Raw genomic sequence first — 15,958 nt, 5'->3', positions numbered from 1 at the left:
ATTTTTTAATATCATTTAATTAAATCTAATACAATTTTAAAAATATAAGATTGTAAATCTATATTTTTTAAAACATTAAAAATACATTTAATAAGATATTTTATGGTTTACAATGAATTTTTATTGCATAGGAAAATATTCATTAACAAAATTCTATTAAAAATGAGAAATATAATAATTTCTTAATATTATTTAATTTAATTTAATAAAATTTTTAAATATAATATTGACATGCTCGCTCAATCCTACCGTGAACGTTACCACAGCACACGTTTAAAAACAAATAGAAAAATGGATAAAAGTGAAGAGCAATAATTATATTAAAAAGGTTTTTGAAGCGAAGCATCGCAGAAATTATAAACCAAATCGAACACCAAATAATTAAAGCGTTTCAGAAAATAGACACCAAATTAACTTGAAATACTAAATCAGTTACAATGAATATGCACCAGAATTACGCAAATCTCATGTCGCTGGATTCACTATTCTCAAAATACAATACCAAATTTCAATTTCGCTGTACCCAATAGCAAACCCCCAAAGCCTCGGGGAGGTGCGTTTCCGTATCTTTTTTATCTTACTTCCTCTAAAATGTCTGACTCTTTCAGGTGTACAAATATTTCTGGTTGTCAATTCTTCCTTCTCATTGACTTTTGAGGAATAATAGCTTGTTTTTCTTCTTCTACAATGGAGTCCTCACGTTCCTCACACGGCTCGTCTGATCATCGATATCGCGCACGAACTTGAACTTGATCTTCTTCTATGGAGTTATTATTATCGAATTTTCCGAAATGGCCCTGGCATTCTTCTTTCAATTCCAAGCACCGGACATCTCGGTCAGCAAATTTGACAATGGCATGCACCAGAGTCGAATCTGTGACATCTGCTGGCAAGATTGCGGTCCCGAGTACCAAAAGCCACCTGGTTCTCATGCGCCACGGTAAGCTTCCGACTTCCTCGCTCAACACATTGTTTTTTTATCAGGGTTAGATCTCATTACAAATACTCAGCCGAATGATCCATATAAATCTGAATTAAAAACCCTGGAAACCCCAAACATCTGATATAGAAACCCTAGAAACCGTAAAAATCTGAAATCAAATCCCGAATTTAGGGTTGAACTTGGAATCTGAAATAAAACCCTATTTTTTCGTGTAATGACAGATTTAGAATGTTGTACTGGTTGCTGAATTCCAGTTCAATCTTTTTAAATTTTGTTGAGATTCGAGGTAGCCTTTTAGACCCAGGGAAATCACTTACTAAATTGGCTACAATTTTGAACAGGGAGGTTGCCTGAGACAGGCAGTGACTTGCATGAAGCAAAAAATTTAACAAGTGTATGTGATTGTCCAGTTTTTTTGAAAATTTTGAAATTGGATGGAATGTCCGGTTGAATTTCTTACAAGCAAGTTGTTCAGTTCAGGACTTATGGTCCACTCAACCCAGTAAGATCCTAGTTAACCTTTTTACATCTAAGTATAGGAGCTATATTTAATCCTGAAAGGCGTGGTCAACCTAGTAAGGTCCTAGTCAATCCATATACAACCTCAAATAAGTATAGCAAAAGTAAGGTTATCCCGTATGTTCTGGAAGTTGTATTCAACGCTGTAAGGTCCCAGTCAGCCCTCTTCCAACCTTATCATGGTATAACAAAAGTAAGTTTATCCCTTATGCTTTGGGAAATGTGGTGAATCTTGTAAGGTATGTTGGAAATACTAAGAGGGGGGTGAATCAGTATTCCTTTTCAATTATTACCTATACCACTTAAATCAATTATATTTAGAACACAAAATATTATAAAAATGCAAAAGATGGCTAGGACATTCTATTAGCACGTGGGCAAAAGCCAAACATGAGTTCTACCCCTTCATTATGGCCATCACCCTGGTTCCTAGGGCCCCATGAGTGCCCCCACATCATTAAGGAGCCCATGCACGTACCAACCCTTGGTGGGTGATGCACTGCCCCACCTCAAGGGGGTAATAACTGCTTATATCATACACAACATGCTCTCATCTCCTTGAGCCCCAAGCAGTAATAACAAAGAAAAATCAAGAAAAGGCAAAAGGCAAATGAAGAATGGTAGAAAAACAAAAGCTGGGGTAACTCATGTACCACGATTGCTCCTTCCTACATCTATACACCTAAATATGTGGATATCCCTCATCCTTACCACACTTGAACCCATGGCATTTGGCCTTGAGACCTCCGTGCCCCTATGCACCTCATCATCATTCACATGACCTGTATCACTTGAAGGACGTACCTAGGACTTGTCTTTCCCCTTAGGGGCTAGGAACACCTAATAAGGTTGTTTATTAGCCACTCCTACCTAGGGAGGTAACACCATTACATGCTCAAAGCCCCAAATTTGGAAGGGAAGCCCATTATGAAGTCTCATTTGTGCCCTTGATTAACAAGCTTGGTTCACTTAGATGCACTAATGAATTATTGTACTTGATGGTGAGGAAGCACATTAGATCTTATATGTAATTGGCAGGTGGTTTCATCATGGGTTGGGCAACTTAACTAGGGCCCAAGCCCACTAGAGGATCATATTGACATTTATAGGGGATGCGTTGAGAGCCATGGGACTCCATCATGTGTTTGAGCATCATTTCATGCCATGGGCACTCTCAACACCTTCAACAACTTGTTCGTTGCCCACATTATTTGCGAGATGATGCACTTGGACCAACGTGACCCAATTGGCTTAGCATGATCAGGGTAGTTGATCCAAGGCCCAGAGGAGGTTTGGCTCATCCTTGAGGCATGGGAGGGCAGACACATCATCGAAGCCCTCATTTGGAGACCCATGAGACCAACAGATGTGCTCCAAACCCATTTGGGGACCCACATGATGACTTACATGGAAAATTAGGGGCCATCCCCTAATTCATATTTTTTGGAGCCCTCTCTCTCATAATTAGAGACCCTTTCTCGTCCCTTGCCTTAGTGACCTAGTGAGCACCTTGGAAGCATTCCTTCCCACACTTATTCATTAAACCCTAGGTCTAGCTTAAGTCCTTATTAGGCCTCTCAGGAGGAGTGAAGGGCCTTTTAAAGTGTCTAATCATCACATAAGGCTTCTTGAGAGGTCCTATCTCAAACCCTAGGTCTTTCTCAGAGAGCCTTAGCTTCCTTGAAGCATTGAACCATTATTGTGTCTCTCGTTGAATGGGTTGAGTGGAATCACTTCTAAATCATTGACCTATTCATTCCTAGTGATTCCTTTCCTACCGAGACTTCTCCCATTGGTGAAAGTCCGTAAAGAGAAGGGAACCTTGATTGAAGTGACAGTGGGTCATTGTCCCATTGTTGTCACTTAGTCTAGTAGTTGTCCCTTAGGTTTCCCTTCCTTAGGGCCCAACTAGATTGTGTGGCAACATGACTAACTCCCTCACAATGGGCAATGCCCTATGATATTAGTGCCTCATCCTCTTGTGCCACAACTCGAGCAAGTTGTTAGAACAACTTCACCTTGCAACTTGTAAAGATTAGCTTCTCTAACCCCAATTACTTGTGTTGTATTCAGACTAGATTCCTTTGGTTTGATGAGGACCTGTTTATGTTTCAACTTAATTACAAAGTCCTTATCCTCCCTCCATATCCGAAATTGAAAGTGAGTTCTTTCTAAGACCTAGAGTTGTTGGAAAATCTAACTAGTTTCGGTCTTCATAATTGTCAATGTACTCAAATCATTATGTATATTTTATGTTACAAGAAAAAGAAGAAAGAAAAATATTATTTTAAGCATGGGTTTCATGCTTCATTTTGATGTATATTTAGGTCAAGCATGTTCTTCTTGCTTCTAGTGTTTGTCATGTCAAAAGAATATTTTTTCTGGAGTCAAGAGAGTCCTTGCCATGTGGATAAGACCCTTTTGGGCAATTTGTGACATGTAAAAGATATTGATTTTGAGTCTAGAAGGTTCGGTGAGCCTCCAAGCATAAGTCGACCCTAGAAGAGACAAGTCGGCCTAAAGAAGGGCATTTGACCTCATGAAAATCTTATAAATAAAAGCAGATTCAACCTCATTTGGACACCAATTAGAAGCTGGAAACATCAAGAAAATTAGAGCGAAAGTCAAGGAAGCAAGAGGAAGCCAAGGAGAAGAAGGAAAATATGCTTTTGGGCTATTTTCTCTCACACGTGCGATGAAGCTAGGGTTTTTGCAACAATGGCAGGGGCAAAGTTGCAGGTCGAAGTTGGGGGCCAAAGTTGAAGTTGGAAGCTGGTTGAAAGATGATTGACTCTTATTGTCTTGGTTGATCGTTGACCTGATTGAAAGTGCTTCTTGGAGGGTTGACTTGGTGCTTGGAGGGGGACTTGGTCTAGGGTTTTGGGTCTTGGTTTTCTCATTTGAAGTAGATTCTATAAGAAGAGGAGATTTTTTGGTTTTTCCCCTTGGAGGGGTTTTGCCCTGGCTTGGAGCCTAATACTTGTGTCCATTGTCTTTATTGTTTTTGCACTTGATAATTGTTTGATGAAAAAGATCTAATAAATAAATACAAGAAGATAAATAAAGTTCACAAGCAATTATTAAGGTTAAGGAGAAATTGAATTAATAGCTTTCCTACTGCATTCTCCAACAAAAGAAAACAAGACATCGTCCAAATCTAACGAGTTATTTTACTTGAATTGGAAAGGAATAATACCAACTCTTATCACTAGGTATTTGGTATCATCCCCAAGCTCAACTTGTACACCCGAGTGTGGCTTCGTTAGACTTGAAGATAATTAGCTGGTCTGATGTCATATGATGAGATGCCCCACCATCCACATGCCATGCATTCCTAGGAATTGTGCTAGTAGAAAGGAAAGATACCATTGAGATATCCTTCATGAACTTGATAGTAAAATTGTTTATTTGAGTTTCTATAGAAGTTGCTTCTTCCCCTTACCTTTCTTATTACCTGGAGACCGTGATGCATAATGATTGTGCTTATGACAAATGAAGTATTTGATTTTACTAAAGTCCATATTTCCTAGTGGTGAGGCTAACTCCTCATTCTTTCCATTACCTTTGCTGGGTTCTTTATCTTTGTTCTTATTTGTCTGACCAAATAAGTCTAGGTTCAAACATACATCTAAATGATACATAAATGGTAAATCTCCTATAGTCCAATAAAAATCTATGGAAAAGGAGGGAAAACTGATAGACATGCAAAATCTATCAAAAAATTGTTTTTGAATAAAAAAAGAGGTGGACACTTTCAAATACATCATTAGTTGTGGGAATTTGGGATACCCTCCCCACTTTTCAATAAATTGATGATGGCAAACAAAACACACTCTCTCCTTAGTAAACTGAAAGAAAACTAATGGGTAAATGAAACCCCGTGAAAAATCTTAAGAAAAAATAAAACAAAAATGGTAGAAATTGATGCTCATGCCTGCAAATGTGTCCATGGTTGAGGGAAATCAATCCTCATTCCAAAAAACACAGTGATGGCAAAGGAAAATTGTGTCCTCCTCCTTGGCTCAAGCAAAATCAATCTCCTCTTTCTTTGCTCTTGAAACACTTCTTTCTGTTTGCAAAATGAGTTGGAAAAAACCCAAAAATTATGACTTAAAGCGCTTTTATTCACGTCCCAACAATTTTTCCACATGTCTAGCTATTTTACCATGATTTTCCGAATGTCATTGCAATTTCTCACCTCGGCAAAAATCGTGAATTTTTATTTGCGATAAAGTAGCCTAAGGGTAAATATATTTACTACGCAATTTTTTTGCGATTTTATTAACACCGGGACTCAATCATTTAACACAAGTGGTCAATTACAAGAAGGAAAAATTGAAGATTTTGAAGATATGAAAGGAAACATTCAATATGAAGTGCATACCCTATAATGTAAATTGGACAATCAAGCTAATGAGACATAATTTTAAGAAACAACTATGAGAATTGAAGAAAACATGGTGTCACAATCCAATGTGACTACAAAATACAATTGGAGAATCGAGACCTTGGGAAGAAGCTCAAGAACTTATTAGATAAAGATGAAGTAAATTCTCGACCAAGGAATCTTAATCAAAGATTTCTTTCACAAATCAGAAGTTAAAAGATGAGAAGTAATACAATAAAAAATTGCAGCAGGAGAATCAAGATTTCAAAAAGAAACTCAACAAAAACTCATAAGGAAATGGTGAAGAAATTTCTCGCCTATGGAATCATAATCAAAGCTGACTAACACAAATGGGAAGTTTTAATAGGGAAGTTAGAGCGACTTAAGCATTAATCAATAAAGGAACAATGATTGATCCAATTGAATTACAAAATTTGTTAGATATAAAAGTCCAAACCATGGGGAAAGGAATCATTACAGATCCAATTAACATTGAAAATAAAAAAGGTGCTTATATTGAAAATTTAACAACCAATATATCAAAACCAAGACAGATTTTGCAAGGATGTTTTATCATTAATGTAATTATAATCATTGCATTCCTCGATGAATGAACTAATCAAAGACAAAATCTATAGAAAAAAACTAAGCGATGATCCTAGCATATCATAAGGAATCTCATTTGTGAAATCTTATCATCCACCGAATCACAAACATCGTCTTCACACAATTGCATAGAGAATCTTCCAACCTTGTTAATCAAAGGAGATAAACCCTAAACATTAATGGAGTCATCGTCATTTTAGATGTTCTTTATCAAGCCCAACCTTTCAACAAGATTAATCAATTAAGCTCAAAGAACATAACTGATTATATAATAGTTGATTTGATTTCATTAAAAAATTACAAGGCCAAAATAAAAATCAATGTTATATTGCTTATGATTTAGATGTTGAGCGCACACATTTACTAAAGTTGTTGGGGGGGGGGTTATGTGAATCCATATAAGACAATTTTTACCTATTCAAACTTTCATGAACCATAAAAAAAATCACATATGAGATCTATCAATTGCAGAACATGGAATACAAAATTTACGTGGAAACTCTTTCAGGGGAAAATCATAAATGTTCGTGTTATAATTATTTGTAGGCATCAACCTACTGTTACAAATATTTGGAGGCACCAACCTACTAGAGACACCATTCCCCATTGATGCAAATATTTGTAGGCACCAACCTACTGGAGACACCAATCCCCATTGCTGCAAATATTTGTAAGCACCAACTTGCTGGAGACACCAATCTACACTTGCTATAAATATTTGTAGGCACCAACCTACTTCATCGAGTCTACTTGCTACCTTTGTCTTTTCCAGGTCTACTGGCTACTTTTGTCTTTTCCAAGCTTGCTTGTTGCTTTTGCTTTCACCAGGTCTACTTGTTGCTGCTGCTTTCACCAGGTCTGCTTCTCCCAAAACTTGTTGTTTTTGGCCTCTTCCCAAGAACAAATTTGTACAACATGCCACATGTCCAATTTTACAAATATAATTATAACTTTTTTACTTGAGGCACTTTTGTATGTCTCCTCGGATCTCTAAAAATTTCACAATTTGAAAAGTCTCAGAAAAGAAGTTACAACAAAAACTCCAAGTTGATCCATTTGAGACTAGTTTTGGGATCATTTAAAAACCCTAACTTGCATAAGGTGTATCTCCAAAAGTATAACGAACCAATGTTTGAAATTTTTACTTGAGGTTCTGTTATATGTCTCTATAGGTCTTTGAAAATTTTACAGTCTAAAACATCCTAAAAAATAAGTTATATGAAAATGCTAAACTAACTCGTTTGACACTGATGTCAGATTTATTCAAAAACCCTAACTTCCACAAGGCATATCTCCGCAATTATAGCGAACCAAAGTCTAAATTTTTTTCGCTAACGTATTGCTATATGTGTCCATAGGTCTTTGAAAATTTCACAGTCTAAAACATCTTAGAAAATAAATGATAATGAAGATGCCAAATTAACTTGTTTGAAACTAACTTTAGGACTATTAAGAAACCCTAAGTTTCATATGGTAAATCGAAGAAAGTATAACAAACCAATACCTGAAATTTTTACCACATGTGCACAAAGATCTCGCCTCCGGCTCCTCAAAATTTCACGGTATGAAACATCCTAGAAGAAAAGCTATAGTGAAAAATCCAAGATGACTCATTCACTCCTTAAAACACATTTTTGCTCCACCTTTAAAACCTAAAGAGTGTTCTCTAACTTCTCTTGCATACCTCAGATCTCTTCTTGCTTGGATACTTTTCAAATGCGTTCATTTATCCTTGGTTTATAGTGTTTCTATGTTCACTTATGGGGTTGACTTGTAAAACTGGCTAAGCTAACCTGTACTTTTTGGTTGGGCCCACCTGACAAAATCTTTCATATCTCCTCATTCCTATGGAGCTAGAGACAGTGTCATATGTCATTGGAAAGGTCTCGGAGTAAGCTTTTCAACCGTATATCCTATTCTCCCATTTGAGCTTGGATCTTTAGAGTAAAATGGCCTTCAAATATAGGGTGTATCCAAATTGGGCATTGAAAGTCTAGAAACAATATTTCCAACAATCTTCATTTTGCAATATTTATCTTGGACATCTATAGTCTCCCCTTGTTTAAGACATCAATGACAACGATATTTTTAACATTAGAACACCATGTATTCCATGCCAATAGACATCAAATGGAAATGAATTTGACACAAAATCATTTGGACATTATGTCTATGAATCTATGACTGGTTATTTCAAATCAAATTTGCAACCATATAATTAGCAAAGAAGACTTCTTTATGGCTAGAAAAGAATGAACAAGGTGGCAATTAATGATTTGTAAACGGATCTTAATATTCCATTGGACATTTTGTCACAACAGATCTGATAAAATTAAGCTTAAAATTCGAAATATATGCTATGAGAGTTTATTTCTCCTTAGATTGTTAGATCTGTTAATTACTGTTTATTTCACATGCGTGGAAATTATAATTATGTCGGTAGACATGTCTATTTTGGAATAGGACTTCTAGAATTTTAATTATCAATAATTATTAGGTGGATGGTACAGATTTAACCTCCATAGAATATTTTACAGTATTTATAGTAGCATACGTAAATCAAAGGTTGAGATTTATCTCCAAAGTAGTTATGCTCTTTTTTCTTTTTAATTAAATTGATTAATTGAAAAAATGCCATATGAACAAGTGTTATATGAAGTGGGTTATGGTTTTTTGGGTATGTGTTATTGATAAGCCATGGTATTGTAACAAAGCCTATTATAGATTAAGAATCTCCATGGTAAAGTTGGTGTAAATCGCCATGGTTAAGAATCTTGTTCCATGTATTTTTAAATGTATATATGTTTAACTTATATATTTACTCTTTTTGTAATTAATAATGATAATAATATTTTAAAATAAGTTATAATTTAATTAGCTTTTATGATTTTTTATTTTTATTTTTAGCAATGTGAGACATATCACGATGTAAGTGCTTTGATGCTTATTGAATTGATGCCTATCAACGTTTATTAGCCATTTAATTTAAATGGCTGTGCTAGTTATGCAAAAACTAGAGAACAACGAAATAAAACTCATGGATCACAAATTAACACATGATATACGCTGGGAAACCCTTTTGGGAGAAAACTTAATTGGAAGGTGAGACTGTTATGGTCTCTTTCTCTGAATGGAAAATGGATGCAAGTATAATGAAGTAAGGCTTGTGGTCCGTGGGTTGCTACAATGCACAAATCTTCTCTGTTATCTCTCTCCCTATCCACTCTCGACTACTTTACTCATCTATGGAACAAAATGCACTCCAATAGAATTGAACTCCCTTTTCTGTAGAATTTCCATGAAATTCTGATCTGCTGATAAGAACAATCTGAAAAACACTTTCTTTTCTTACAAACATAGAATTTCTGTACTCATTTTGCAGTGGAATTAGGAACAGTAGTAAAACACGATCACACAATTCAAGGCAATTTTTTAACTAGGGAACCCAATTGGGAAAACCCTCTTCTTGATGAGAATTTTATTGATAAAAAAAACCAAGGAATTGTTCTCTTACAAAATACTATTGTTTCAATATGAAAGACACTCTTATCTTCCTTGCTTGTTCTACGCTTGAAACTCTTGCAAGGCTGCTGATCTGTTAATTTTTTAAGATTAACATGTTCTTTGCTTAGGTGAGTTACTCTATACATCCATTTGCCCATTAATCCATTAGCAATCACACAGTAACTAATGAAAGAACATAAGTGATAAATGCTGAAGACAGGCCAAGTCAAAAGAACACAAGAATATGGCTCAAGCCAGGGAAAAAACCCCAACATGGGGAAAACCCTTGATCTAATCTTGTTATTATTAATCATCAAATGTTCAGCAGAGAGAGAGAGATAGAGTATAATGATTTAAAGTCAATACTGACTTGCCAAAGAGAAGATCTGACATCAAAGCCCTTAAACATGAAGATGACTCAATGAAACTGTAATACTGGCACCAAGGGCTGGAGATTTCTGTACTGCAATTCTGAATACAAGTTAGGGCACAAGCACAGTTAGCTACAACACCCTATCCATACTCGTCAGACCTTCTATGAACAACGACTGTCCTTCAAACAGATCTTCCAACAATTTGATGCCTTTTATCCTTCTTTTAAGGTTCCATATAGCTGGCTGATCTAGCATAGCAGACTGAGGGCTCCCTTCTGTAGATGCTTGGCCTCCAGAATAGAGATCTCAAGGCCTGTGGCCCAGCTGGAGGTAACTTGGATAAGTGTGGCTTGCATCAAGTAGATATAAGTCCCAAGGACTATGCCCAAAACACTGTAAGATTCAACCCTTATGCAAAACGACAATCTCTGCTTTAGACTTCCTGAAATGAGTCCAGAATTATTCCCAGGCTTTCTCCATACAACTTAGGCTTCCCTTGCTGCTACTGAACTTGAACTAGCAAGTAAAGATTGCCCAAACAAATCTGTCCAGACCTGCAGCTGTCCATCATGGAGAATTTCGGCCCTAACTCAAATTGTTCATAGACCTCCATCAAGACCTCGACTGCCTCAGACACATATTCAAGCAAGTTGATGTGTGTGCAATGAGATATAAGCCCCAAGGACTATGCCCAAAACGCTGTAAGATCAACCCTTATGCAAAACGACAATCTCTGCTTCAGACTTGGACTTGAAATGAGTCCAAAATTATTCTCACGCTTTCTCCATACAACTTCGACTTCCTTTTTAGCTACTGAACTTGAACTAGCAAGTAAAGATTGCCCGAACAAATCTGTCCAGACCTGCGGCTGTCCATCATGGAGAATTTCAGCCCTAACCCAAACTATTCATAGACCTCCATCAAGACCTCGGCTGCCTCAGACACATATTCAAGCAAGTTGATGTGTGTGAAATGAGGAAGAAAGCACCTCTACATATATCATTTGGTGGGGGTCAAGAGATGTGACCATTGGACTAGGTGAGCTGACATATAGGTGAGGTTGACCTTGATAATTCACATGTGAGAAAACATAAATTCAAAAACCCACTTTTCCTTATCCAAATATGATGATCTTTAGGTCGATTTTGGTCCTCTTGAAAAGAGGAATTCAATGCCATAATTATCTTCCCCAGAGGAGCTGTCCAAAGTGGAATTTGGCCCTAGTTGCCAATTTTAACATGATCTCTGCTGCTCTCTACCAACCGTGTACATGCGTCTCTTTCACATTCTTTCTCTCACAAGCTCCATGCACAAACTTGTGCTTCCTATTGCTTGGTCTCACCAACTTGTGCTCACCAAAACAATGATCAAACTTGTGCCTTCGTTCCTTCTTTTAAAGACAATTTGAATGGTTAAAATTAGTGAGTTTTGTAATTAAGGAATTGAACTGGAGCTTTTCTAGTTAACAAAAGTCAACAAAACTAGTTAACTGGATCCTCTTAAAATCTAGGAGTCTGACTCCACTTAAGCTTTTAGTTCCCAATTTAACTCACACTAGAAGATCAAAACTCGATCTTCAACTTCACATCAGTTAACTGCCCCATGCACTCCTAATTTTTAGGGAAGCTCCTAAATTTTAGGAACTCGACCATGCACAAAAAGGAACTCGACTTTGACTCCTTGAATTAAGGCACAAATCAAGGAATCACTTTTCTCGCTAATTTCAACATTTTCTTCCTAGTGGCCCGATTATAACAGCCTGATAGCTTACTAGTGGTTAAATTTGACTCCTTCAACTCTTAACTAGAATTACAATATGGACTTTTATAGAGTCTTCTTCATGATGATCATGTGGCTAGCCCCTTTTCCATGAATAATGGGGGTTGATGTGGCATCCTCTCGAATTATGGTGGTCAAAATAAGGTCAACTTTCGAGTGGCATACCTTTTGCACATAGACTTTGATTAGCGATTCTTGCGTCGTTAGAAAGGTCTCTATGTGTGGAATAGCACAAAAAGGTGCGATGCTTAAGCAATGAAGTTTTATCCCCAAAAAGCATTGTTTGATGCTTTACGGAAGGTTTCAACCCCCAATTTGCCAAATAGAGTCACATTGGCAAAAATGGTCAAAAATGGTCATGTGAGCTGATTCCTCTCTTTTTCCACTCTGAAAGCATCAAGATGAACGAAAAATAATATAATGATCTAATTCGGATCGCACCTCCCCATTTTGGGAAGCTTTTGGTCCCCAAAAGCTTCTATTGAATGAGGCGAGGGAATTTTTCCTCCATCTTCTCCTGGGTGTACCATTTACCCTTGCATAGAAGCTTTCTTTTCAACCCAATCTGCCAAAGGTCATGCTGCCCCTGTCTTGTAGTTCTGGACCTCTTCTGCAAAACTGTATTTTTTGTCAACTATGAATGAGCATATGATGCCTAATCCTTTATAGAAGGTAGGATCTGTTCCTCTTCTTGATCTAGCATGGAAGGCTCATAGAGTTTTAGATTCTCTATACTCCGCATGTATGGAGGTATAATGAGTTTATAGGTGTTATCTCCCACCTTTTCCAGTACCTCAAAGGGAACATCTCACAGAGCCTTGATTTTCTTAGTAGGACCCCATAGCCTCTCCTTGTTCAACTGTGACCATACTCTGTCTCCCACCTTGAAGCACTTCTTTGTTTTGTGCTTATCATGCTTAGCCTTGTATTTTTCTTGATATTTCTGCAATGTCTCTTGTACCGGTAGATGGATCTGCTTGATCTTGTCAACAAATTTTTCTGCCCTTAAGACATCTCCTGTAAGATCCTCCCCCACTCTTCCTTGTTGACCTTTCAGTTCCCAATTTAACTCACACTAGAATATCAAAACTCGACCTTCAACTTCAACACATCAGTTAACTACCCCATGCACTCCTAATTTTTAGGGAAACTCCTAAATTTTAGGAACTCGACTATGCACAAAAAGGAACTTGACTTTGATTCCTTGAATTAAGGCGCAAATCAAGGAATCACTTTTCTCGCTAATTTTCAACATTTTCTTTCTAGTGGCCCGGTTATAACAGCCTGATAGCCTACTAGTGGTTAAATTTGACTCCTTCAACTCTTAACTAGAATTACAATATGGACTTTTGTAGAATCTTCTTCATGATGATCATGTGGCTAGCCCCTTTTCCATGAATAATGGGGTTGATGTGGCATCCTCTCGAATTATGGTGGTCAAAACAAGGTCAACTTTCGAGTGACATAGATTTTGCATATAGACTTTGATTAGCAATTCTTGCATCGTTGGAAAGGTTTCTATGTGTAGAATTGCACAAAAAGGTGCGATGTTTAAGCAATGAAGTTTTATCCCCAAAAAACACTGTTTAATTTCTTAAAATACTTTTGGAAGGTTTCAACCCCCAATTTGCCAAATAGAGTCATGTTGGTAAAAATGGTCTTGTGAGTTGATTCCTCTTTTTTTCCACTCTAAAAGCATCAAGATGGACAAAAAATAATATAATGATCTAATTCGGATCGCACCTCCCCATTTTGGGAATCTTTTGGTCCCCAAAAGCTTCTATTGAATGAGGTGAGGGAATTTTTCCTCCACCTTCTCTCGGGTGTACCATTTACCCTTTCATGGAAGCTTTCTTTTCAACTGAATCTGCCAAAGGTCATGCTACCCCTGTCTTGTAGCTCTGGACCTCTTCTGCAAAATTGTATTTTCTGCCAACTCTGCATGAGCATATGGTGCCTAATCCTTTATTGAAGGTAGGATCTATTCCTCTTCTTGATCTAGCATGGAAGGCTCATAGAGTTTTAGATTCCCTATACTCCGCATGTATGGAGGTAGAATGAGTTTATAAGTGTTATCTCCCATCTTTTCCAATATCTCAAAGGGAACATCTCATAGAGCCTTGATTTTCTTACTAGGACCCTATAGCCTCTCCTTGTTCAACTGTGACCATACTTTGTCTCCCACTTTGAAGCACTTCTGTGTTTTGTGCTTATCATGCTTAGCCTTGTATTTTTCTTGCTATTTCTGTAGTGTCTCTTGTACCTGTAGATGGATCTGCTTGATCTTGTCAACAAATTTTTCTGCCCTTAAGGCATCTCGTATAAAGTCCTCCCTCACTCCTCCTTGTTGACCATAGCAATATCCAAAGTGGTGGTGGAAAATATCCAAAACAAGTTTCAAATTTGGACTTACCAGTAGAAGTGTGGATTGCTCCGCTATAAGAGTGTTGTATATATACTAGATTTCATTTTTGGTCTTCAGATGCTTCTGATTGTAACCCCTCAAAAGTTGCACCAAAGTCCTGTTGACTACTTCTGTCTGCCCGTTTGTCTGTGGATGGAATGCCTTAGACTTCTTCAACTTCGTGTCCATCTTCTCCCACAATGTAGTCCAAAACACTGAGAAATCTTGTGTCCTTTTCTAAAATGACGCTCCTTGGCATCCCAAAGTGTACCTAGACTTGCCCAAAGAACAAAATCATTGTTTCTTCTTGGCAATGGTCTTTTTACAGGACATTAGAACACACATCTTGTTGAACTTGTCAACTACCACGAACAAGTAGTCATGTCCCTTCTTGATTGTTTGTAAACCTTTCACAAAGTCCATGGAAATGCTTTCCCAAGGATTAGTGGGTATAGGTAAGGGATGATATAGACCCTGTTTCCTGTTACTAGGCTTGTTGGTTCAATAAACCATGCATCCTCTTATGAACCTAGCTACTTGTTCTTACATCTTGGGCCAATACACATGCCTCTGCAAGTTGGCCACTATCTTTCGTACACCAAAGTGCCCAACAGTCTTGAAGGTATGAGCCTCTCTAATCACCTGCAGTTACTCACCTTTAGTAACACATAACTTATCAAGCCTGTAGAGTAACCTATCTCGGAGATGGTAGTCAACTATACAATCAACATCATCCACATGACTTTGGCTTTGCAACTACTGAAACACCTTGAAATACTCGTCTTTTGAATATGCCTCTCTGTATGCATCATGGATGAATGGTTCCATGTGCATTAGAGTTCTGAAAGCTGTGATCTTTGATGGCGATGGCCTTGAAACCATGTTGGCTAACTTGTTTGTGCTGCCTTCTTATACTTTATCACTAAATAAAAGTGCTATAGAAACCCCATCCACTTGTAATACTTGGTCTGTTGTAGCTTACTTTGGGCTTGCATGTACTATAATGGCTAGTGATCTGTGTGGATCACTGTCTCCTTTCCTATCATATATTGTTTCCACTTCTTCACAATTTGCACTAGGGCATGGAGCTCTTCGTCATAGGTAGGGTAGTTGAGAATTGCTCCATGAAATACTTCACAATGGTAGCATACAGGTCTTCCTCTTTGCATCAAGATTGCTCCCATTGTTGATTTTTGTGTAGCATTGGGAGGTGTTATCGCATGCCAAGAGGTCTTCTAAGTCGGCTTAGAAGATTTATGAAAATAGAAATACAAATTCAATTTTTTATTAGGTTTCATGTAGGCTCAAAATGGACAAGTCTGCCCAGCTCATGAAGGGACGTGTCCCTTGGGGTAAATGCGCCCATTTGACATATATATATATACACATATATACATTGTCACATCTGCATTTGACCAATTCATATGATAATCTTTCTTCTA

The 15,958-nt window shown here is 37.4% G+C and overlaps 1 protein-coding gene across 2 annotated transcripts in view; it reads left to right on the top strand.

The window, feature by feature from the left end:
• Nucleotides 1–395: 395 nt before the first annotated feature.
• The window catches only part of LOC149198129 (uncharacterized), a 38,700-nt gene continuing 23,137 nt past the window's right edge, over nt 396–15,958 (top strand). The window contains exons 1-2 of one of the 2 annotated variants that reach the window (XM_089406111.1): nt 396–553; nt 694–940. In XM_089406111.1, the coding sequence (XP_089262237.1) occupies nt 763–940 (178 nt within the window). In that variant the 5' untranslated portion in view covers nt 396–553; nt 694–762. Of the gene's footprint in view, nt 941–15,958 lie in introns of both variants that reach the window. The other variant, XM_089406110.1, reaches the window with a different exon arrangement.

Source organism: Pinus tabuliformis, chromosome 2_2, assembly GCF_031772625.1.
Source record: "Pinus tabuliformis cultivar Carrire ecotype Pingquan chromosome 2_2, CPIR1, whole genome shotgun sequence".
Classification (NCBI taxonomy): domain Eukaryota; kingdom Viridiplantae; phylum Streptophyta; class Pinopsida; order Pinales; family Pinaceae; genus Pinus; species Pinus tabuliformis.
Note: the sequence above shows the minus strand (reverse complement) of the source record. Positions and strands in the feature narration are given on the sequence as shown.